This window comes from Mytilus californianus, unplaced genomic scaffold (genome assembly GCF_021869535.1).
Source record: "Mytilus californianus isolate M0D057914Y unplaced genomic scaffold, xbMytCali1.0.p SCAF_4, whole genome shotgun sequence".
Classification (NCBI taxonomy): domain Eukaryota; kingdom Metazoa; phylum Mollusca; class Bivalvia; order Mytilida; family Mytilidae; genus Mytilus; species Mytilus californianus.
In genome coordinates, this window is record NW_026262690.1 from 49830095 (window position 1) to 49856860 (window position 26766).

At 32.4% G+C, this 26766-nt stretch overlaps 1 protein-coding gene across 4 annotated transcripts in view; it reads right to left on the minus strand.

Annotated features, from left to right (window-relative positions):
- The window catches only part of LOC127738202 (pecanex-like protein 1), a 66998-nt gene extending 41450 nt beyond the window's left edge, over window positions 1-25548 (minus strand). The window contains exons 1-12 of one of the 4 annotated variants that reach the window (XM_052249360.1): window positions 25261-25548; window positions 18086-18264; window positions 16969-17132; window positions 16567-16674; window positions 12421-13353; window positions 9958-10278; window positions 9355-9498; window positions 8688-8738; window positions 7413-7464; window positions 4926-5092; window positions 4684-4777; window positions 274-585 (exon numbers count right to left, since the gene is read on the minus strand). In XM_052249360.1, the coding sequence (XP_052105320.1) occupies window positions 274-585; window positions 4684-4777; window positions 4926-5092; window positions 7413-7464; window positions 8688-8738; window positions 9355-9498; window positions 9958-10278; window positions 12421-13353; window positions 16567-16674; window positions 16969-17132; window positions 18086-18264; window positions 25261-25413 (2678 nt within the window). In that variant the 5' untranslated portion in view covers window positions 25414-25548. Of the gene's footprint in view, window positions 1-273; window positions 586-4683; window positions 4778-4925; window positions 5093-7289; window positions 7465-8651; window positions 8739-9354; window positions 9499-9957; window positions 10279-12420; window positions 13354-16566; window positions 16675-16968; window positions 17133-18085; window positions 18265-25260 lie in introns of all 4 variants that reach the window. The other 3 variants (XM_052249358.1, XM_052249359.1, XM_052249357.1) reach the window with 3 other exon arrangements.
- Between the last annotated feature and the right edge of the window lie 1218 nt (window positions 25549-26766).

Below are 26766 nucleotides of genomic sequence, written 5' to 3' on the forward strand. Positions count from 1 at the left end.
TTGGTCTGTCAAACTTCCGGTATTCGTTTGAGTCGAACTACGGGTATCTCGAAATATTTTTCTGGTCCGGCTGACTTCGAGATAAAGAGAGTCGACTGTATAATTCAGTCATAAATATATGTCTGTTTTCTGCCTCCCGAAAAAATCCCAACCCACCAACCCTTTTTTATGGCGGCAATCACATATATTTTTGTTGGCCTTATATTTCAATTCATTTCAGCTAGAGTAAAGGTGACCTGTTTATACAGATGAAGGAAATTTATCATTACTAACCTGTCTAACAATGCTAATAAAGCTAATCGATCAAATCTAATCTTTAAAAATTTCTTTGGAAGATATTGGAATTTGTAGAAATGGTTTCTTTTTGCCTCTTTTATGCTTGCTTTTCCTGATGAATCAGAATCTGCAGAACTATCACATGCTGTACCAGCCATTCTTCTTCTTGTCATTAAAAGTTCCTCAATAGTTTGACGAGTGACTGTTCCTGGAAGATCAAGTTCATGTAAGACTGGTTCATCTTTTTTATCTTCTGTCTTTGAATCAATCATCACAGTTGAGCCAGATCCACTAGATGAATTACTCCAACTGTAATATTTCAAACGATAAAAACATAACTATCATTGAAAGGGCATAGAAACTCTTCTTTCTATGTTAATGTCTTACTACGGTGGATTGTTATTTCATGGGTACAGATGAACCACATATTTAAATGTTCAACAAAGTACAAACTTTCTTTAAGCTTGTATGCAGACTTTGGCAAAACCATGTATTGAAATATCATCAAAAATTCAATTAATCCTTAATCCACGAAAATTGGTACTCACAAAAATAAATTAATCAAATTGAACAAAGCATCTTCAGTAAAATATCAAAATAGCACTTTAACATGCATGATACCTATAGAAAATACTGAACATGTTCATTCAATAAGTCCAATGTATATAATTTAGACATCTAGTTTTGTCCAAAACAACATAATGCTTATTCTTAGGTTTTACAAAATTATGACCAGTGTCATTTTATTTAATTGTTATAGTTTTCTTCTGTTGTAAAGTAAATAAGATAGCTTAAAGAAAGAACAAAGAGCAGGCTCACATACCTCCACAGTAATAAGAAGGCAGTTTCCTATTTGTGAAGTTTCTGATGATCAACTACTAGCAGATTTTGATAAAAGTGAACTTTCATTCAAACCTGCAGACCCCAACAAACAGAAATTGCTATTCAAGTAGCAAATAGTTTAATACTTGTACAAGCATCCTACTAAAATATGGTTCCTAATTAATGTTTTTACTATTAGAATAATATATTCAATAATTGAATTTATACAAGGTAAAGATAAAACTCTCCCCTCACTGCCCACCCCCCAAATCCTTGATTTCCCAAATTTTCTAGTAAACAAACTAATCCATTATCTTACTAAAAGTAAACTTTCATTCAAATTGAAAGGTATGAGGCATCAAATCAAGCTGCTATCCATTTAGCACTAATAATTAAGTGAAACTTGTAAAAAGTCTCCCCTCCAAATGTGTGTCAAATGATAACATGACTAGAGAAAATCTTTCTTCAAAGGAGGAAGTTCGGTGTGGGTCATACATGTATATGGCCCCAAATATTAAGTCCACTGTTCAAAGATAAAAAATTATTCCAGTGGACATATAGGAAAGTGCAATAAAGCCTTTTCTGAGTAGCTTTTCATTTAAAGCCTTAATATTTACAACCCAAAGAGACCAAAAGTAGAGATTTTGATGAAATAGGCAAAATCGTCTGAATTTCTACCAAATTTAGGCCTAGGAAACATACAGCGCAGGCTTCGACAAACTAAATGTTCAAATCAGATATGTAAAATGTTACAATAAACAAATTGTTAAAAGATCTTTCTTGTCGATTCATGGGCTCTATGTTTCCAGTCCAAAAAAACAATGAAAATTTACCTGTTTTCTTTAATTTATGTGGAAAATCAATATGTGTGCTATTTGTGACATCATGACAAGAACTTTAACCCTTAGACTGCTGCATTCATTTCTATTGTACTTTTGTGTATTGCTGAATAAATTGTTAATAACTGACGAAATAAACATGTTTACCTGGGTACTTATTATTGCTATATATAGAAATAAGAAGATGTGGTATGAGTGCCAATCTTTGTAATTATTGAGTACTCATCAATAAAAGTTATATAAAAAAGTATTGTTAGATTCTGTATTTTTTATATATTTTATTTTTTGTGTGTCTTTGGTAATTTTTTACCTGTATAGGTGCAAATAGAGGAAAACAAAGGTAAATTTTTTAAATTTTAAGTTTTATTTACGAATCCATCAATGTTATAACTTTACAAAAGTATCATTCACTTTAGAATTGAACCAATATTATTGAAAATCTCTTTTATGAACTACCGGTAGTTTCATTGTGATTATCAAAAAAAAACTTTTAGCTCGCACCAGCTGCCTTTTTTATGCGACTATTTTCCTTCTGACTTTCACTGCGACAACTTTTACTTCCACATTCAAATAAGTTTAACCAATGAACAGGTTCATTGATAACAGTTTCGTCAATAGATAAGCTTAAACAAACACAAAGTTCGGAACTGTCGATGTCAGTGATCAATTTTGTTTCACAGTTAAACGGCAAAATGATAAACATCGTAATCCTGTCTCATGTCCATCCGTTTGGTACATCGTCTGGGAAATCCCAGTGGTTCTTGCATGAAAAGTCTTCTGTTGGCAGATTTGCTAGAATGTTTCAATTTTTATCTATCATATCTTTTGTTCTGGTCCAAATCCTTCAAATCTGGCGCCACTATCACGTCATTATCATTGAAATAATTCTGAGTTTGTTAGCCATCACTCCAAACACTATCCGCCATTTTGTTACTTTTTTCATCAAAATTTTTCACTTTTGGTTTTATTGCTTATAGCTGATTTAAAAGTCAAGAGAAACTCGAAAAAAATACGCAGAATTTTAACCAATTGAAATCCATACAAGTCTAAAATGCTGCAATCTCATAATATTGACTCCACTCGTTCCATGGTAACTGTGTTAGACAAGAGTGCACACGCTGAAATGTCTCGCCTTCTTTACTAATCATTGATATTATGTTGATAGTCCTAAATATAAAGCTTTATTACAACTGTCACATAAACTTAACATTAACCAAGTAAACTAAACATTGACCAATGAACCATGAAAATGAGGTCAAGGTCAGATGAACCATGCTAGGCAGGCATGTACAGCTAACAATTCTTCCATACAACAAATAGAGTTGACCTATTGCTTATAGTTTAAGAAAACAGATCAAAACACAAAAACTTAACACTGAGCAATGAACCTTGAAAATGAGGTCAAGGTCAAATAAAACCTGCGTGACTGCCAAATAGATCATAAAATATTTCCATACACCAAATATAGTTGAACTATTGCATATAGTATAAGAAAAACAGACCAAAACACAAAAACTTAACTATAACCACTGAACCATGAAAATGAGGTCAAGGTCAGATGACACCTGCCAGTTGGACATGTACACCTTACAGTCCTTCCATACACCGAATATACTAGACCTATTGCTTATAGTATCTGAGATATGGACTTGACCATCAAAACTTAACCTTGTTCATTGATCCATGAAATGAGGTCGAGGTCAAGTGAAAACTGTCTGACGGGCATGAGGACCTTGCAAGGTACGCACATATCAAATATAGTTGAACTATTGCACATAGTATTAGAAAAAAAGACCAAAACTCAAAAACTTAACTTTGACCACTGAACCATGAAAATGAGGTCAAGGTCAAATGACATCTGCCCGCTAGACATGTACACATTACAATCATTCCATACACCAAATATAGTAGACCTATGGCATACAGTATAAGAAAAACAGACCAAAACACAAAAACTTAACTATAACCACTGAACCATGAAAATGAGGTCAAGGTCAGATGACACCTGCCAGTTGGACATGTACACCTTACAGTCCTTCCATACACCGAATATACTAGACCTATTGCTTATAGTATCTGAGATATGGACTTGACCACCAAAACTTAACCTTGTTCACTGATCCATGAAATGAGGTAGAGGTCAAGTGAAAACTGTCTGACGGGCATGAGGACCTTGCAAGGTACGCACATACCAAATATAGTTATCTTATTACTTATAATAAGAGAGAATCTAACATTACAAAAAATCTTAACTTTTTTTTCAAGTAGTCACTGAACCATGAAAATGAGGTCAAGGACATTGGACATGTGACTGACGGAAACTTCGTAACATGAGGCATCCATATACAAAGTATGAAGCATCCAGACCTTCCACCTTCTAAAATATAAAGCTTTTAAGAAGTGAGCTAACGCCGCCGCCGCCGCCGCCGCCGCCGCCGCCGCCGCCGCCGCCGCCGCCGCCGGATCGCTATCCCTATGTCGAGCTTTCTGCGACAAAAGTCGCAGGCTCGACAAAAACTAGTTACGGAAACGACAATAGTCGCGCGTAGCAGTCTAAGGGTTAATACATAATTTTCAAAAAAAAGTCATATTTCCTAGATCTTAATTTGAAACTGAAGCTAGAAGTAGGGGCCATTTTAGGGCATTATCAAACATACTCCTTTGAAAGGTATCAAGACAAATTATGAAGGCATCAACAAGTGTTGACTGACAGATGTACAGTAATTTAATTAAATGTAATTATTACCTGTCTGACCAAAAACTATTATCTACAGGAGTTTCATTGGCTGTAAAAGCTAATCCTGAACTGTTTTCTCCAAAGCTATAGGAATACCATTTTCCTATAAAAATACAAAGTAAATAATGTCATATTTTAAATCATTATTTTCTGACGGACTTTTAAGAAACAGTGTGTCTTTACTGCTATACCATTTAATCTATACAATGTAAATAAAATATTTGTACAACTATCAAATAAAATTTGTTTACCATTTTCATCTTGGAACCAATGAAGAGCTCCTTCAGTTGTATCATCATGAGATGCAGCAGTATGGAACTTCCCAGTGTTTCTCACGCTGTCCCTCACACTACCAGGTGGTGAACCACTTCGTCTTACACGTCTTCTTGACTTTCCTACTCCTCGTTCTCTTTTTTTACTGTAAGTTAAGATTATGTTTGAAAGAAAAGATAATCTATACTACAAATTTTTGTTCAACACACATGATATTTTATGATTTATTGAAACTAAGAAGGTATATTTAGTTATAATGTTTTACTATTTTTTTCGAATTGCTGTCAACAACCTAAATGTATTTATTAACTATCAATAGCATATGGGTTTGTTGTTATATTGGGAACATGTGTTCATGTTTACAATAATATTTAAATTATTTTAGCATAACAATAAGTCACCTTAACAAAGTTAAGAGTTTAAAGTTTCTTTATATGATAGCATGGACTGGTCATTCGCAGTAAAAGTTTACATTGAAAATACATTTTCATAGTTTGACCATTCAAAGCTCAGTCTTAGTGCAGTAAAGTTTCCCTCCCCCCCCCCCCCCCCCCCCCCCCCCTGTGAAAATGTTTTGTATTAATTTCTAATTATTGTAAACGCATTACGTTTTTTATGCAGATCTTGAAAGAACATTATGTAAATATTGTTTTATGATATGAACAAATTCTATTTCATTATTTTTCTTTGTAGATATGTTTGTAAGACATGTATGCTGCAGCGGTCTTAGTGTGCTGGCAAAGTGATTGAGGACAGTTGTATAATTAGAAAAATAAAACTTTGCTGCACTCGTCTAGGCTAGCTGTTTCCCATAGATATGTGTTGAGTTTTTGTTCATAAATACTTTATTTGCGCTTGAGGCCACGAATTAGAAAATAACGAAGGTTATATTTACAGTGATTATATTGGTACTTATGTCCAACTTACCTAACTAGAAGGTTATATTTACAGTGATGATATTGATACTTATGTCAAACTTACCCAACTATAGAAATTGAATATAGAATTCATAAACTACAAACAAAGATTTGTCCTACCTGAAACCATCATAACTAAAAACAAAGCAAAGTGATGGCATGCATTTTATTGCAGGTAATGGTTTTTATAGCAGGTAAAGGTTATTTACAGAAGGCAAACTATAATTAGATGGTATTGTTACCTGCCATGCCTCTTAATCTAAGTTAAAGCTGCCGCAGCTATAAGAAGGCAAAAGTTTGCCAGAGTGTATGGCTGCCTGCCATACCGTTTAATCTGAGATAAAGCTGCAGAGGCTATCAGGCAAAAGATTAAGTCAGATGATAGTTACCTGCTGTGCCTTTTTATCTAAGATGAAGCTTTTGTAGCTAAACTAACAGAGGATAAAATGTTCTTCAGATGCTATAGTTACCTGCCATTTATTTTTAATCTGAGATGAAGCTGCTGAAACTATCCTGACAGAAGGCAGAAATTTGTCAGATATTATAGTTACCTGCCGTGCCCTTTAATCTGAGATATTGCTGAGGCTATCCTAACAAAAGGCAAAAATTTGTCAGATGGTAAAGTTACCTGCCACTTCTTTAGCTGCCCTAGCTTTCCTTACAGAAAGCAAAAATTTACCAGAGAGTATGGTTGCCTGGTTTGCCAATTTATCTGAGATGAAACTTTCACATAAAAACTAACAGAAGGAAGAAAAGGGTAGGTTCGATAAGGTCCCAATATGGCCCCTTTTTCTAGAAAAAATTTCAAATCAGGATTTATTTGCCATTATCACAATGAAAGAAAAGTTAAACAATGACTACATAGGAATAAGTTCTTTTAGCTAAAAAATTTACATATAAGCAATTGTTTCATGACGTCATAAATAGAACAAATTTTGATTTTCAACAAAATTCAATGAAAACAGGGCCAATTTCCATCAGGTTTTAGCATCAGAAACATGCAGCGCATGTGTAGACAAAAAAGGTCTTTCATCATTATATTTGTTTCAAGAAATTATCCATCTGACTTGAATATTTAGTTTTTCAAAACCTGTGCTCTATGATTCCTAGACCTAAATGTGGTTGTAATCCAGAAGATTTTGTCAACTTTTATTATTTTAGCCTATTTAGGATTTAAATGTCAACGCTTTATAAGAAAAGCATTACAAAGATAATTTTATTTCATTTTCTTACATTTCTATACATCAAATTGAAAAAAACTTTTTATCTTATAACAATGGACTGGATACTCTAGGCCAAATAAGGCCTTACAGAAACTAAGTCCTATGTCAGATGTTATAGTTACCTGCCATGCATTTGAATCTGAGATAAACCTGGTGAAGCCCTTATTACAGAAGGCAGGAATTTGTCAGATGTTATAGTTACCTGCCATGCCTTTTAATCTGAGATGAAGCTGCCGAAGCTATACTAACAGAGGGTAAAAGAGCAGAACTTTCTGTAGGTGACCCTGATTTAGAATCTGATGAACCTCTATCATGTTCTCCTAACCTTGGTGTACTTTCTCCTGTTGGATCTTCTGCACAGTCAGATTTACTTTTACCTAAAATAACATTACAACATTAATATATGTACTGTGGATCTATTATTATTCCTGGGATACCAATTTACATGGATTTTGTTGGTAAAGGCAAACCTAGAATTTAAATTTCATCAAAGTACAAATTTACTACAGGTTGTATGCAGTTTTTGTCAATATGAGAAACATCAATAAAAGCACTATTCTCTTTATTTTGGCTGTAAGATGTGAGATAGTTCATTGCTTAAGACCATTTCAGTGAATGTCATGATGAGGAACATCAATAAAAGAACTGTTCCTTTAATTATTAACATTTCCAAGTAATTCATGAAACTATTGCATTTACATCAACCCATGTTAACATCAAACTATACATTTATGTACTACTGTAAATTCAGAAATTATTGCGAGGTTCTTATTAATGCGAATAATGCGACTGGGTGAGTATCGCAATAATTGGAACTCGCATTCTGATATCGAATACATATAACTGTATCCAGATTTTGATAGAATCGCAATAATTAATCTCGCATTTTTGTCTTTTCTTCAACAATCGCATTAATAAATGTGCGCAATAATTTCTGAATTTACAGTATATTATTATATATTAAGAATGCAGATTTCTGGAATCCTATAAGATACAAGACATGCATAGAAAGAGAAGAGGTCTATTTGGTCATTTATGTAAGCATTTGTCACATACAACCAAATTATCTGTATGCATAATAAGTCCAAAGCAAGTGTTGGGAAAATGTAATGCTGTCTGCACCTTAAAGAAACAATCGTCAAATCTCCAGGGAAATTCATAAATTTCAAAATTTCATACTAAACCTATAATATGATTTTGTTTTCAAGTGGAAGTAAAAAAGGTATGTTTATTAAACCCAGCGCAACAACTTCTGAGATCCACAAATATTGTTAACTTGTTCTCATCCTTCATGTATGAAATATTTTCCACTGAATGTAAAGACCCCTATGATTAATTATTAGATTAAGATTCATATTCCTGATTAAGCCTCAGCTGATCAACTGAATAATTTTTATTCAAATATATATATCTCGGAATGTAAATAGTTTTTTTTTAAGAAGAAATACATTCAATGGTAGTTTTTTGCCATTCAAATTCATAAATTATCTGCTGCTGGATGATTTGTGAATAGCAATAAGTTTAACATATGTATATTTAGGTGTGTATTTAGTCATATGAATACCTATCAGAACATAATAAGTAACTTTTCCATTCTTACTAGCAGTTCTGTCTCGTCGAGGACTACTGCCATCTCTACTTCCTGATCTCCCTGTAATAAATATTTGAGTAAAAAATTAAGATTTTATACTTTTCAAGAAATATATAAATGAAAGTCATTCAATGTCTTATCTTGATCTTTCAATAGTTTTGGTTGAAACAATCAACCTGTTTTTACAATGTTTTCTTAGGACTTTTGAAGAATTTATTCCTCAAAGTTATCTAAAATATTGCACTCCGTAATACACCCCCTCCCCCCCTCAAAATATCTTCAAATGTGTAGTTTGGATTGTGTAAAATACACAATGCAGCTCCCATTGCAGATTTAACTCTACCACTTTTACTTTGAAGTTCAAAATTAAATATATAGTAAAGGAAGGGTCAAATGCACCACTCTTCTTGTTTTACAACAATTCTTTACTTTTGTCTCTAAGGTAGAACATTAGAACTAGTGTGCAGGAAAACTTATGTCTTAAAATATTAAGTTTCTCCCAAAAGAGTGGACTTTGAATTGTCTCTGTAGGGTGTAAACATATTTCAACAGTTAATTTTCTTTCTTTTTTAAGCAATAACAAAACTCTAGAATCAAGAATTTACAATTAGTAAAAAGAAATGAATCAAAGGATATGATTTTTCTTTTTATTCATAAGAAAGACAACCAAACACACCTTTGGCTTCAATAACAACTTTAAAAAGTTTCTTCATTTGTTCTGGATTATCAGACGTATCACTGAGTATCTCCATAATCTTCCGTCTGAAGTCTTCAGGATCTGGTAACTCTCCAGAAGATGGACTTCCTGCAGCGCTCTCATCTATAATAATTATAAACATGTGACATGTTTTAAACAAAAAGGGATATGCACTTCTAGCACCCATACAAGTAAAATTAGTGTTGAACAACACATTATACCTCTAACACAATATACCTAGTGTTGAACAACACATTATACCTCTAACACAATATACCTACCACAGTTGTCTAAAACAGTTACAAAAGTGAAAGTTATTCAATCAGTAGATTATAGACAAAGTGTAAGGAATCAGTTTGAAAATTTCTGTTGTTAATAGCCATCTTAGTAGAGGTTTTACTGTAACTCATGTGAAATGTACATCAAAAGGCTAAAATAACATTTTATTTTTACAGGAACTTTTGAAATTAAATGATTTTTTTTTTGGCATTTACATCAGAGGGCACTTAAAAACATCTACTACAAGGATAAAATCAAAAGATAGGTAGACAGGAACATCTCATTTTTTATATTTCTCCTTACCTGTAGGTGTAGGTTTGGGTATAGGAGGGAGTGGCCTAGCTGACGGCCGCTTTGGTATCGCACCTTGTTGTCTCATCATTTCAAGTTCGTCTGCACTAGGTGAACTTGGAGTAGGTGTATCAGGCCGCTTATGCATGGCACCTTGCCTCATTGTCTCAAGTTCATCAGCACTAGGTGTACTTGGAGTAGGTGTGTCTGTCTCCTTTAGGACTTCATACTTGATAGGAAATTGCGGACTAGTATCAATTGTACTGTCTCCTTCATTAGTCATTGTACTTGAGGTATCAGACATAAAGTGATCTCTGTGTGAATCTAGTTCAACTGAAATTTTAATTTAAACATGATATATCTTTTAATAAAGGCAGCCAATTTCTGTGCCTTCTATTTAAATTGCAATAAAATGCTTCGCTGGGCGCAGCTTGATACGACCGCAGAGGTCGAACCCTGAACAGTTGGGGCAAGTATGGACACAACATTCAAGCTTGATACAGCTCTGAATTTGGATTGTGATTAAATATTTGACACAGCATAGGTTTCTGACACAGAAAGAATGTGGTCTAAGAACTTCAATTTTTTTAATTTACCTATTATGGTCCAACGTCCAAAATCAAAATACATGGTTAGATTCAGCATATCAAAGAACCCCATATATTCAATTTTTGTTGAAATCAAACAAAGTTTAATTTTGGACCCCAACTTGGACAAACTTGAAAACTGGTCCCATAATCAAAAATCTAAACACATGTTTAGATTCAGCATATCAAAGTACCCCAAGAATTCATTTTTTGTTAAAATCAAACTAAGTTTAATTTTGGACCCTTTGGACCTTAATGTAGACCAATTTAAAAAACGGGACCCAAAATTAAAAATCTAAAAACACGGTTAGATTTGGCATATCAAAGAACCCCAATAATTCAATTTTTGATGAAATCAAACAAAGTTTGATTTTGGACCCTTTTGACCTCAATATGAACCAATTTGATAGCGGGCCCACAAATAAAAAATCTAAATACAAGGTAAGATTCAGCATATCAAAGACCCCATATATTCAATTTTTGTTGAAATCAAACAAAGTTTAATTTTGGACCCCAATTTGGACCAACTTGAAAACTTGGCCAAAAATCTAAAATCTAAATACATGTTTAGATTCAGCATATCAAAGAACCCCATATATTCAATTTTTGTTGAAATCAAACAAAGTTTAATTTTGTTGGACCCCAACTTGGACCAATTTAAAAAACGGGACCCAAAATTAAAAATCTAAATACACGGTTAGATTTGTCATATCAAAGAACCCCAATAATTAAATTTTTGATGAAATCAAACAAAGTTTAATTTTGGACCCTTTTGACCTCAATATGAACCAATTTGATAGCGGGCCCACAAATAAAAAATCTAAATACATGGTAAGATTCAGCATATCAAAGAACCCCATATATTCAATTTTTGTTGAAATCAAACAAAGTTTAATTTTGGACCCCAACTTGGACCAACTTGAAAACTGGGCCCATAATCAAAAATCTAAACACATGTTTAGATTCAGCATATCAAAGAACCCCAAGAATTCAATTTTTGTTAAAATCAAACTAAGTTTAATTTTGGACCCTTTGGACCTTAATGTAGACCAATTTAAAAAACGGGACCCAAAATTAAAAATCTAAATACACGGTTAGATTTGGCATATCAAAGAACCCCAATAATTAAATTTTTGATGAAATCAAACAAAGTTTAATTTTGGACCCTTTTGACCTCTATATGAACCAATTTGATAGCGGGGTCCACAAATAAAAAATCTAAATACATGGTTAGATTCAGCATATCAAAGAACCCCATATATTCAATTTTTGTTGAAATCAAACAAAGTTTAATTTTGGACCCCAATTTGGACCAACTTGAAAACTGGGCCAAAAATCAAAAATCTAAATACATGTTTAGATTCAGCATATCAAAGAACCCCATATATTCAATTTTTGTTAAAATCAAACAAATTTTAATTTTGGACCCTTTGGACCTTAATGTAGACCAATTTGAAAACTGGATCCAAAATTAAAAATCTAAATACATCGTTAGATTCGGCATAACAAATAAATAAATGTGGTCAAAGATTTTACAAATCTAATGCGCCATACTGTGCAATTAAAGATTACTTCTTGAAATTTTTCAATATTTGAAATTTGAAAAAAAATAATATTTGAAGAATAATTCTTTTTAATTTCTGAAATCTGAAATGAGAAAAAATTGACCCCCCACAATTTCTTTTTACCCCCCCCCCCCCCCCATTTTTTCCCCCAAACCATAATTACCCATTTAAATTTACCATAGTGCTAACTTAATCTATTTTATAATAGAATTTAAAATATAGTGTCAAATCTTTCATATGGATTTTTTTGTAGTGTGTCAATCTATAATTTTGTAGCATCTAAATATTAACTGTTCCGAAAGCCTTATAACCTTTAACCTTACCTTCACCAGATGAAACAGAATCACTGTCAGTACTAAACAACCAATCAAGTCCCACAGTACTACTTTTCTGAGAAGCACCATCAATGTCCTTCACCTTTTGTGATTGTTTATGAGATAAAGGTAGGTCTTTAGGTTTACTACTTTTTCCCGACTGGTGTTTATCTGCATAAATTTTATGGATATCGCCTGCACTATTAGGTCTTGATTTCTTTTTATATGTTTTCTCTTTCTTTGGTACATCACATGAACTATTTTTAGATGTTGATTGTTTGTCTTTAGACATTTTGCTTCCTTTTTCCTCTTCACAGTCTTTAGTTCTACTACTGTCTTTTGCTTCTTTTTTACTTGAATGTGATTTTAAGTCTAAACCACAGCCTGCTGAAAAAGCTTTTGGTTTAAAAGGCATGAATGCACCATCTTGGGACATACTTCTTCTATACTTTGGTTTATCAGCTTCATCATCAGCATCCATTTTTTCTGAAATATCATCTCTCCTTGCATGTTTTGGACTTGACTCTAATTCAACAATCATCATCTCACAATTTGGTCTACTATGTTTTCTTTGTCGTATGATACACTCACTTCTAGGTCTAAACATATTACCACTCGCAATTTCATCATTAATATCAATTTTAACTTCCGATAATTTTGTACCTTGGGGAAGTGACATGTTAGATCTGTTTTGTCTTGGTCTTTCACGATAGTATTCACCTCTTTCAACATCACTCTGAGCTCGTCTTACAGCTTTGCGTCTCTTTTTAATTCGATGTTTACCATGAGGAGACATATCGGAATCAGAATCTTCATGTTTATGATTGACAGCTTTGATTTCTCCTTCCTCTAATTCTCCATCAGAAATGTGATGATTTATTTCTACATGAGCTGTTGTGGTAATCTGACTACCTCCTGCTAAATCTTTGTCAGAACTATCCTCTGTAATAGAAAACAAAATGAAAATATTCAAAACATTTCTGATAAATCAAACCCCTGTTTTTTCTCAGAATGACGAAATGCCTCACAGTTTTCTTAAGACAAAAAGAACATCAATACATGTATTTGTAAAAGACCTTTAACAAATTTATGTCATTTAATTATGTCTGTATATTTACAGATAGGGCTGACTGATTGTTATACATGTAGATTCAAATAAAGTCTTTAAAATGGCAATATTTTTTTTCAGTTTCAGAAATAACAAGCATTCTGAGAGTATTGCATGGCAATACATAGTCCATTACCGGGTAAAAATTCATTATACTGGAACAAAATGCTAACTTGTTATATAACTTGCCATGGTGTAAACAAAAAGTAAATATCATGTCAATATCTTCAAGCATGACTTAAAACAGTGTGGAAAACTGATTATATGAGTGAATTTTTCAAGTCCAAGGACCATAACTCTGCACAAAATTATTAGACCGAAACAAAAATTTGATATGTAACTTGTCATGATAAAACTATATACCAATTATCAATCAATATCGTATAAGCATGATGAAAAAAACATTAGATATGATTAATAGTTCTCTAAAATTAGATATGATGTAAAACAGTGTATATCTATTTTCAAATTATCATCAAATATAATTAATAGTTCCAAATATTTTTTCTTTCATTTGTCACAAACTAATATAGATTTGTAACTTATCTATAAAATGTCAAAAACTTTTATCTACACAATGTAATGTATTGAAATATATACATAATAAAAATAGATTATTATCTAATTAAAGGATTTTTCTTCATAATTTTTTTTTATATATATAGCATTCAGAAAATGAGTTTATACTAAATCACTAACAAACCTGCCAAAAAAATTCTTCAAATAATTGAACAAAGAATGTCTTTTAAAAAATTTGTTATCTCCCTTTGTACAGAAATATGGTTTAACATAGTACTCTAACATTAGATCTGGTCCAGAGTAATGGTCCATAACTCTGGATTAAATCATCAGACTGGAACAAAATTTGAACTTGATCTATAACTTGTCATGATAAAACTATACCAAATATCAAATCAACATCTTCAAGAACAGTGAGTGGTCTAAGTAGTTACTACTGTAATCACTAGCCAGTCAACACTGAGGTTGTGAGTTCGAACCCCACTCGTGCGGGTGCACTCGTCTCCATTCTTAATTGACTAGGATTGCCAGTTTTCCTATCGAAGGTCGGTGGTTTTCTCCGGGCACTCCGGCTTCCTCCACCAATAAAAACTGGCCGCCACGAAAATAGCCCAAAAGCGGTGCTTAAAAGTGGCGTTAAAACGCCAAAAATCAAATCAAATAAAATCTTCAAGAACAAAGAAAAAAAGTGTGGAAAGCTGATTTGCCGGACTGACAGAAGGACAGACAGACGGACAGAGTGCAAACCTAAAGTCCCCTTTGACTTCGTCGGTAGGGGACTAAAAAGTAATGTTTCAGAGTTTAAAGTATAATAAAATGCTCCACAGGGCGCAGCTTGATACGACCGCAGAGGTCGAACCCTGAACAGTTGGGGCAAGTATGGACACAACATTCAAGCTTGATACAGCTCTGAATTTGGATTGTGATTAAATATTTGACACAGCATAGGTTTCTGACACAGAATGAATGTGGTCTAAGAATTTAAAAATTTTAAATTGGACATTCACCTATTATGGTCCAATATCCAAAATCTAAATACATGGTTAGATTCAGCATATCAAAGAACCCCAAGAATTCAATTTTTAATGAAATAAAACAAAGTTTAATTTTGGACCCTTTTAACCTCAATGTGGACAAAGTTGATAATGGGGACCAAAAATTAAAAATCTGAATACATGGTTAGATTCAGCATATCAAAGAACCCCAAGAATTCAAGAATAAAACCCCACTGAAATTGGTCAAGAAATAAGCAATTTATACGAAGTATCTTCTTTTGCACAATACTGTGCAATTGAATATTTCTTGCTATTGCACAATACTGTACAATTGACAAGTTCTAGCTATTGCGCAATATTGTGCTATTGGATATTTCTTGCTATTGCACAATACTGTGCAATTGAAGATATCTTGCTATTACGCAATACTGTGCAATTGAAGATTTCTTGCTATTGTGCAATACTGTGCAATTGAAAATTTCTTGCTATTGCACAATACTTATTATATAATAATTTACACATCCTGTTTGGTGTGTATCTCCTACAATATCATTATTATTTGCTTTTAAATATAAAACAGAAATAACCAACTTAAAATGGAAAATTTTAAAAGAAAAAAAAAGGAAAAAAGGAAAAAAAAGGAAAAAAAAATAAAAAAAAAAAAATCCCCCCCCCCCCAAATTTTTTGAACCCCCTTATGATTCATCACCCCCAAACTCAATCCCAGCCTTCCCTTTGTAGTATTATACCTTGCAGTACAATTTCAGAGAGATACATACACTTGAACACAAGTTATTGTCTAGAAACTAGAAAAATGCTTATTTTTGGCCCCTTTTTGGCCCCTTATTCCTAAACGTTTTGGGCAATTACCCCCAAACTCAATTCCAGCTTTCCTTTTGTGATATGGAACCTTGTAGTACAATTTCAGAAAGATCCATACACTTACACACAAGTTATTGTCATGAAACTAGATAAATGCTTGTTTTTTGCCCCTTTTTTGGCCCCTAATTCCTAATATTTTGAGGCAATTACCCCCTAAATCAATCCCAGCATTCCCTGTGTGATATAGAACCTTGTGGTACAATTTCAGAGAGATCCATACACTAACACACAAGTTATGTCTGGAAGTTACAAAAATGCTTATTTTTGGCCCCTAATTCCTTAACTGTTGGTACCATAACCCCCAAAATCAATCCCAACCTTCCTTTTGTGGTATTGAACCTTATGGTAAATTTTCATAGAGATCCATTCACTTAAAGTAAAACTAAAGTTAGAGTGCGAAAACCAATGTGTCTTCGGACGACGCAGGACGACGACGACGCCAACGACGCCAACGTCATACCAATATACGACCGCTTTGCAGTCGTATAAAAATTACAGTCAAACTTTTCATTGTCAAATCTGAATTTTTTTTAATGTTAAATAACCATTTTCTAATTTACCTTTGTTTTTTTTTAAATGAAAAGACATATTTCTCCAAGGAACAATATCACTATCCCTGTTGAATATTTTATAAACATATATGTTTGTTACCTTTTGAACTGATTGTTCCAAAGTCATGAATTTGTTTTAATGAATCATCTTGTTGTTGATCTATACTGTCAGTTTCATGCTCAGCCAAGGGAGCCTGACTACCTTTACCTGCAAATCACAAACACAACTATTGTGTATATCATCATCATGAATGCAACTCCCTTAATCTCAGACTTCCTGGGAAGCAATTATAATCTGTATCATGTTGTCCATAAAAAATATGTCAACATTTGTAATAACTATATACATATATTAAAATCAAGTTTTTGTCAGACTGTTTACATTTTTTCAAGGTGTCTATCATAACAATTAGTAACAGTAAGAATGTGATCATCAAATACTAAGTTTATGTAGCCAGATGCTAACTTTTACCTGTACAATATTTTTGTCTAAAATGTTTACCTTGTTTGTTGATTAGATTAACTTCCACTTGACTATTTTTCTCTTCACTTGAATTACTAGGATCAGATGTAGTAATATTTATATCATCCAGTCGTCGTATTGTTGCCATTTCTATTGCCTCCCCTTCTATGGACATCTGTACTGGTACTGAATTACTGCTAGATCTATAAAAATATTGATAAAATGTTTCAAAGAGAAAAACAAATCTAAAGGAGGGGTGACAACTGCAGAGAATACTGATATTTTTTATGAAAGGGACATAATTAGGTAAAAAATATGCCAACCAGAGCAAAACTCATAAGTGGTATGTAATTACCACCCTCTTTGAAATTAATTGGCATATCAAATATCAGCACAAAATCCCTACAGAGCAGCAAACTCATATTTTTATGAAATTGATTTCAATAGTCAAATATCCAAATAAGGCACAAAAAAAAATTTTAACAACTCATTACATATATATTAAATGTTATTCCAATATTTGTAAAGAAGGCTGACAATGACCATTCAATTAGGGTCATACAGACAGACTGTTCAAATACACATTGTGTAGGTTTCAACTTAATGTATTAATAAACAAGTTTTAATCTGATATAAATACTTCAACAGTAGCAGATGGATGGACAGACACACAGTTGAACAGATGTCCAAGCAAACACATACCCCCTTTACTTCCACAATTTCAGTAAGGGATTTAATATACATAAACTGTTGACACAGAGATATGTTCCACCTTTATGATGTTTTGATACTATAATGCAATTCTTTAAACTTTAGCATGTTAACTATGCAAAACATTCAAAGTCAATGAACCATGACTGTAGGTGCAGGGTCAAATAATCTCTGAATAAATGAGAAATGCCAATTGCTAATACAACTGCATACCAAATACCATGTTGACCTACCACTAGTGGTTCCACTTAAATTGACCAAATCACAAACTAATACATTGTTTACGCCACTGCTGCTGGTAACAGCACACCTTGTCTCCCTTTATTGATTTTGTTGAGGGGAGGCAAAAAATGTTTAAATGATAGTGAATTTACAATTTTTTTAAAAGAAATCCATTAACAGCACATTAAAATGACTGTAACACCAGTGACATTATAATACAAACCCAATAACTGCTGGTTTGTTTTCTTTATTTTCCTCTTCATTTTTGTCTGATTTGTCTTCTATAACTTCACTAGTATCGAACATATGATGTATTCTAAAGTTGAATATCTTGATGATGGTGAATATAGCTCCTATTACACAGCAATATATTGTCCAAACTACCAGGGATGGTTCCAATGTCTGAAAATAACCAGAAAAAACACAAATTTGATATCATCAAAACTCTGATTCTTAGTTCTTATTATAAAAGGGGGAAAAAAAAGGGAGAATGTGTCCATGGGACACAAATGATGCCCCTGCTTGCATATAACGTCATAAAGGGGCATAGCTCCAGAACGGTAACAGTGATGCCAGTCCAATTTGAAAATTGATCTGAGTTTTGTAATAATAAGCATTGAGTATAAGTTTCATAACATTTCGTTTAGGCATACTAAAGTAAGAGAAAAGAAACCAATTTTGGGACGTACATACAGACAAGGGTAAACCTTAATGCCCTCTTTGCTACAACGGAGCACAAAAATGTTATACATATCCATTATGCGAAAGAATCAATACATAAGTATTCTGAAATCAGAAAACTGATGAGAGATGAATTTGAAGTATAGCATGCTCACATAAAGCTAAGTATATGTAAACAGAATGGGTGTCTTAAACCTACACCAACATTTGATGATATATATGTAGGACTCTAAAGTGCGATGGTCACGCTAAAGTGCGATGGTTTACGCTAAAGTACGATGGTGAATCACGCTAAAGTGCGATGGTTGTTTGTTTGCTAAAATACGATGGTATGTCACGCTAAAGTGCGATGGATGAATAGGATAAGGTTCGAGGACTTAAAACGTTAAACACATGGCTGTTAAAAAATAGTCTTTTTTCAAAAGCTAGTAGGCTCAGGTATAACATATGTGATAGATTGTATTATAATTTACCGGTAGGCTTAAGTGGTTGTTTCTAACTCTAGAAGACCGACCACGCAATAATTGCTAAAACGGTAATATATAGGTGTCACAAAATACTTTATTTCCTGTAAATGTAACAATTGGGGCGTATTTAATATTTGGATAATTAGCGTAGGTTGCCGTTCACAAAGTCTATCAGTAATGTGAACACCTCCCCTTACAGTCGTCATTGTAAATAACAAATACAAAATTCATTCACTGTCGGAATAAGTAACATTTATTAGTACAAGCTTTATTATCAATGCGAGAGAAAGGCAATGTTCGCCGAGCTTTTTTTTCCTCCTTTTTCGTAGCGAGTGCAAATACATATTATATTTTCCAACAATGTACAAACTAATGTTTTTAATAGCCAAAAATTTATAATTTACTTTTGAAAACATGTACACAATTTTATTTAGGGGCCAGCTGAGGACCACCTCCGGGTGCGGGATTTTCTCGCTGCATTGAAGACACATTGGTGGCCTTCGGCTGTTGTCTGCTCTTTGGTCGGGTTGTTGTCTCTTTGACATATTCCCCATTTCCATTCTTAATTTTACCTTTATTTTACCGACGTTACTTTTCAATAAAATCGAAAATATTTTAACGGGGACCGCAAAGTAAGCTTCAACGTAAACAATGATTTAAATGTATCCGTTCGCTTCCAATGGAAACAGGGTACTTTTGCGTATACTAGAGGGGCGAAAGATACCAGAGGGACAGTCAAACTCATAGATCGAAAATAAACTGACAACGCCATGGCTAAAAAATAAAAAGACAAACAGACAAAATATAGTACACAAGACACAACATAGAAAACTAAAGACTAAGCAACACGAACCCCACCAAACACTGGGGGTGATCGCAGGTGCTCCGGAAGGGTAAACAGATCCTGTTTCACATGTGGCAGCCTATTTTGTATCTATATAGTAAAATGGTTGACTGTAGGAGACAATTCCTTCTTCCAGCACCCGAAAAAAACACATTTGCTTCAGCCGAAAAAGCACGGTTAGGTCTAAAATTAAGTCATGGACATTTGGTTTAAAAGTTGTTTCAAAATCAAATATTCAAAATCTATCTTCCGGCATGTTCATTTTTGGTTTGTATAAACGACTGTTAACGTCATAATCCAACTACGTTTCTTACGTCTATACTTTCGCGGACCATCTGACTTTAGCGTATGGAGGCATCGCACTTTAGCGCAGACCATCGCACTTTAGTGTGACCATCGTACTTTAGCGTCCCCATCGCACTTTAGAGTCCTACATATATATACAAAATATATATGTAAATTTAAGCATCTTACAATTACCCTAAGTTACAAAATTAGAAATAAATAATGCAACAGAACACTAAATACTTGAAAAAATTAGATTTTTTAACTTACGTGAAAGTTAAAAAACGTAAACAAATATACGAACAAAAATAAAATTTAAAGATTGGCAAATATATTTTTGTTTACCAGCTATGATTACAGAAGTGTTTGTACATATTGAGCTGCTTGTGGATTTTTTGTCATAATATAAATTATATATCATTATGATAATGAATCAACATGGCTTACACTTTTTCAGCATCATTGGCAGGGTATGACATAAGAGGTTATTCCATTGCCCAGGACAATTGAATGTTATTCTCAATCAAGTAAAAGCTGAAGTGTACTTGTCTGGTGGGCAAGTAAAGAAATAAAATCAAAAACATGGAAAATACAGAATCTAGCCTCATTTATTTCTCTTGTTATCAATAATCATCATCACAATCAGCCCTGACAATAAACTCATATTCACTGATTTTTAGTAAACCCTGTATTCATAAACAGCCAAATCAATGATTAACACACATTTTGATGGACCAATCATGAGAAACCTAGCTAATTTAGGAAAGTACTGAAGAATGTGAGACATAATGTATATAATCAAGGTCACCTTCAATCAAAAGTGAAATCATGGAAATTTTTGAGATTCTTTATCATGTTTATGGGTAAAAAATATGTCCATTTTCTGTATTCTTATGCTATTTAGTGTATATCAAAACTGAATCAGTGTTTTTCCCAGACTTGAGATGGGTATAGCAGCTTATGCTGGGGAAACCTTTAAGTGGTATTTAAAATAAAATTAAACCTGGACAGGATGGATGGATTTTGTGCCAAAATGGCAGTTTGGAAATTTCTTAAGCAAAGTACAAAATTTGGACAAGTGATTGGTTTTTTTTGGAAAAGTAAAATATCATGGTTTAGTTGTTAAAGAGTTAAGGTTGAACCTTGTATAGATAACATTCTTTTCTTTTTAATCAAAAAAGGAGAAGCAGTATGACTTTAGAGAGAAATGTCACACCCTCATAAATATAATGGAGGATCACTCACATTTGCATGACTTGAAAAGAAATTGTGTTAAAAAAACATTAAATGTACAGTGCATGGACATAAGAATTCCTCTCCTACATTTAATACAAATATAATATGATATTTCATATAATAACACACTAAAATAAAACTTTAAGCCATAAATGGCTGAATTTGTTTAAACCTTGTGTTGAAAGGTAGTAGAATAGTCTGAAGTTTATTAGATTTTTCTGTCATAATTTTGTTTTCTGTTGCTTTTGTTTTCTCATGAAATAAAAATGCATATTTACCATTAAAGTAAGTTGAACAACATGTATTTGGCAAATTTCCTGACAAAAAATTATATATATAAGGCAGCTTCCATATAATAAGTAAAAAAACTCCCATAAGTATGTTTGGCATTAATCAACACCAATGAACTTGTGTTTTGGAATACATGTTATACTAATATATAAATAAAGACTTTTTGACAAAAAATAAATCTATTCACATCATATTTTTTTAAATGAAAGACACGTCAAATATAAAGTTGCTATCATAAGAAAAATTCGTAAGGGTTCCGCGGAACCCAGTGTCTCGCCTACTTTTTCTGTTAATCGCAGGCTCAACAAAAATGAGGAAGTAAATCAATAAAAATATTCCTCTTGATACTATCTTTTGATTGTAAGAAGCTTCTGTCCAAGTTTGGTAAAAATCCAGGATAGTTTATGAATCTAATAAATGTTTAAAAACTTTAACTGCAGACTGAATGTAATGTTAACTGGAAGAAAAAAAAAATTCCCTTCTAGATACTAGCATTTGACCATAAACAAGCTTCTGTCCAAGTTTGGTACAAATCCAAAATAGTATAAGAAAGTTATTAAAATTTTAAAAACTTTAACCACAGAGTGAATGTGTTGTTTCCTGGCAGAAAATCTAAGTCCATTTAAAAGTAAAATACTGAAAAAATGGATTTATTTTTTTACAAAATTTCCTTCTAGATACTAGCTTTTGATCATAAACAAGCTTCTGTCCAAGTTTGGTAGAAATCCAGGATAGTTTAAGAAAGTTATTAAAATTTTAAAAACTTTGACCACAGAGTGAATGTGTTGTTTCCTGGCAGAAAATCTAAGTCCATTTAAAAGTAAAATAAGAAAAAAATGGATTTTTTGTTTTACAAAATTTACTTCTGGATACTATCTTATGATCATAAACAAGCTTCTGTCCAAGTTTGGTAGAAACCCAGGATAGTTTAAGAAAGTTATTAAAATTTTAAAAACTTTAACCACAGAGTGAATGTAATATTTCCCGGCAGAAAAACTAAGTCCATTTATAAGTAAAATACGGAAAAAATGGAATTTTATTTTTACAAAATTTACTTCTGGATACTATCTTATGATCATAAACAAGCTTCTGTCCAAATTTGGTAGAAATCCAGGATAGTTTAAGAAAGTTATTAAAATTTCAAAAACTTTAACCACAGAGTGAATATTTGTGGACGCCGCCGACGACGACGACGGAATGTAGGATCGCTATGTCTCGCTTTTTCGACTAAAGTCGAAGGCTCGACAAAAAGGACAGACATTTTGACAGAAAATTCTTATGTTAGCAACATGAACATAAGATTAACATAAGAATTGACTGACTTTATTGTTGCTAATATAGGATTTGATGGACTTTATTGTTGCTAACATAAGATTTGACAGATTTTATTGTTGCTAACATCAGATTTGACAGACTAAATAGTGTTGCTAACATAAGATTTTGACAGACTTGATGCTATCATAAGATGTTGTTAACATCAGATAAATTTGACAGACAATATATATTTGGGTTTTTTAACTAACATTGGAGATCTTATCCTAATTGAAAGTCATTTTTAAAACTCCTTGAAAATACCGCAGCCTGACATTTAACAAGATTTCACCCCGGGACTGATAACTCTAATTTGTAGCTCATCCAAATGTTCATGATGTTGCTAACATAAGATTATAACAAGTTTGACAGAACTTATGTTAGCAACATATTTTATTAAACTATTGATTAAATAAAGTTTATTGAAAGATTCAACGTGTGTTTGTTTAATGTACATTATGAAATACAGTTTAAAAAGGCTTATATAAGTACCTACAATGATGTGGCAAGATTTAAAGAACATTTTGCTATCATAAGATTTATTGACAGACAAACAGCTATGAAGCACTATATTTGAAATTGAAAAAAATTATATCACAGATGTTTTTGACTAAAAAAAACAATAGATTTGGAAACAGGGATGTTTGAAATCAGACTTCACTAATAAAAACCATTATACCAGTGTCAACACAAAGCATAGTAACACATGAACCTTGTGTCAAAAAATGGGAAGTAATTCTGTCAAACATTTAGCCTTTTTTCAACTTATTTTGATAATTTCTACTTTAAATGGAAACAATCATATCCAATAACTGATTTTTTACATCATTTAACATTATTATTCATTAAAACGTTCACAGATTATCATTCAAATAACAGATAGTATTATTTTTATTTATTTGTTCATGTAGCAGTCAAGGGTCTAACTTAAGTTATTAGAGAAAAATAACATACATTTGTTATTGAGGGCTAAGAAATCAAACATCTGTGATAACATATGTATGTTACATGTTTCAAAGGGGCATTATACATCCTTTATTTTGTTAAATTGTGTACTAGTTCTATTGATATTATAATTGTCTTTATGTATATTAAACTTTAGAAAGATATAACAGCCCATAGTTTGCCAATCATGCATAACACACCCATGTTATTACAGAAAAATTATGCCTGTAATAACTAAAGGGTGTTATTACAGCTTCTCTACATCTCTTCAACATGTTCAAAGCCTTTTCTCCTACATATATCACAATGTATTTTAATTTATTGTAATAAATAATTATAAGAGCATGTAATGAGGTTCTGCGCAAGCTTCCTAGTCATTTTCAAGTGTCTCATGTAATAAGTTAAATGCCTGTAATAACTAAGCCTTGTTATTACAGCTAAGTTATCACTTAAAAGCCTTGTCTCATTGATTTACCATAGTTGATCAAAAATTTATTAATTGAATTGGAAAATTAGTTTTCAAGGTTATGTATTAAGTTACTGCACAAGTTTCAAGAATTCCCAAGTGCCCACTGAAAATAAAAAAATTTATGGTACACTGATAACAAACATATGTTACTACATATTAAGAGAAAGTATCTGTAATAACACATGTATGTTATTTTTCTCTAATAACTTATTCAAGTTACACCCTTGACTGTTTAGACAGACATTTCCTTTTCTTTTATGGAATCTGCCTTAATTACACTTCATATCAAAATGTCACTTTTATATTGGATAATATAAGAATGACATTCTTATAGATATATTACCCTTCAAATTGTAAAATGATCAGGAATAACAGCACTGGAATAAATGTATATTCACTTTAAAATCATAAAATAAATTATGTGGTATTTTTATGAAATATTTATAAACATAAAACCATGAAAAATTGCATACATTTTAAACCAGTATAGATATTGCCCAAAAAAAGGAGTTCTCACTCATGTCTGTGATAACCAGTAATGACTGACAAATATGACCATTTACAAGGTGTATTATGTTTTAGCATGTTTAGTCATTTGTTAGTGGTGGTACGAAGTTGATTTAAATCTGTAAAGTAATTATCAGACAATAATATTTTGGTAAAAATGGAGTTATGTGAAAATTTGCAAGTAATGGATACTTTCGTCCATGCATTGTATATGGCATGGTTACTCAGAAAATAAAAGTTCTGCTTCATAATTTTGTCAATCGACATACTGTTGGTTTTTTTTTATAGCAGGAAGTACTTGCATCCGTTTTGTTATTGCTTTTTAGATGTGTAATAGCTTTTGTTTCTAATTTTTAACTTACAAGATGAAGAATTAGTGGGAATACAAGTAATGACATCCATAGATACAAATGAAAAGTATTGGAAAAGATGCTTTGATGAGGGTCGTAGAACCAGCCTCCTGTGAGTGATGCCCAGATTCCTTGGCGCAGGATGTCTATCACATGAGACCCCATAATATTTCTCTTAGTTTGGGCCAAGTCAAGCTAGTACGTTCAGCTTTCAAGTCATTGTTTCAAGAATTGGGACTAAAACTCATTAAAACTGTGAGTAACAATTTTCGCTTTCACATTGGAAGCCATTTTCTGTTGATACCGTTCAATTCTCGTGGACGTGACCATCGATTTTCCAAATTGGAGTTGTTTCCCTTTGTCCATCTTTTTTTCTGCAAAAAATGTTTGACCATTTTAGGATCTTTTATCCCAAATGAATTGTTAACGTAGTTTTCTACAAATGATTAAACAAAATTGCATCTGTTATAGCGTACTCGTATCACATTGAGTGATGGTTTTCCAATGGGAACTAATGGCATCCCTCCAGTTTTGCTACTTAGAAAAAAACTCTTTTTTCTTAATATTCAACGATCTTCAACTCCTATGGATAACTCATTTTTTTCATAACAACAAAAATAGGAAAAATTTAAGAAATACCAATCACATGGAACCCGTTTTCATACTTTTTTCCTTTGTTTCCTCTATTTGTGATTATTTTATTTTTTCAAAGATTCTTTAATACATTTGTATTTCAATTTATTTTCGTTTATCTAATGATTACTTAATTATACAAAGCATTTTTTAATTTTTTCGCATTTTTTAAAGATTGTATATATATATCAATCTATGTCTTGTTGTAAGTTTCCTCCTGTGACATAATCTTCAATTTGTTGAAGGCTGTCACTATATGGTAGAATAGAATAGAATGTGTTCTAGCTCTTACCCATGCAATCACAACATTTTATATAATAATGCTGCTACTTTATTCATATAATTTTTTCTCTCCAAAATTAGAACAGAGGAGCACAATAAATGGCCTAATGGGGGGGGGGGGGGGGGAGTGGAGGGGAAAAGGGGGGGGCAAGTTCCAGACTATGATTTCAGTGGTCATTTATAAATAGCTTATTTTTTTTGGTCGAGCAAACTTTATGCGATTGTTGGATTGTTGTTTTGGTTTATTTTTTGTGTAAATCACAAAGAAAATGAACGTAGGAAAATCCGGTAGACTAGAAAAATTCAAGCCCAATTTATTGATTTTCATTTAATTCAAACATTGTGTCACTCGAAATGAATGCCCGTTAACGGCCCAATCCATTTTTAATAGAATAGATAGTTATGATGAAAATAGTAAACTGCTGCTTTATAAAAATTTAAAACTTAGCTTGGATAGAGAATTTTATATAGCTTCCGATGACTTTTCTATAACAAAATGCCTCACCAAGTTGACAATTAGTGACCATAATTTAGAAATAGAAAAAGGTCGCTATTATAAAATTTCTAGAAAGGATAGAATATGTAAAACTGTGCCATTTGCTG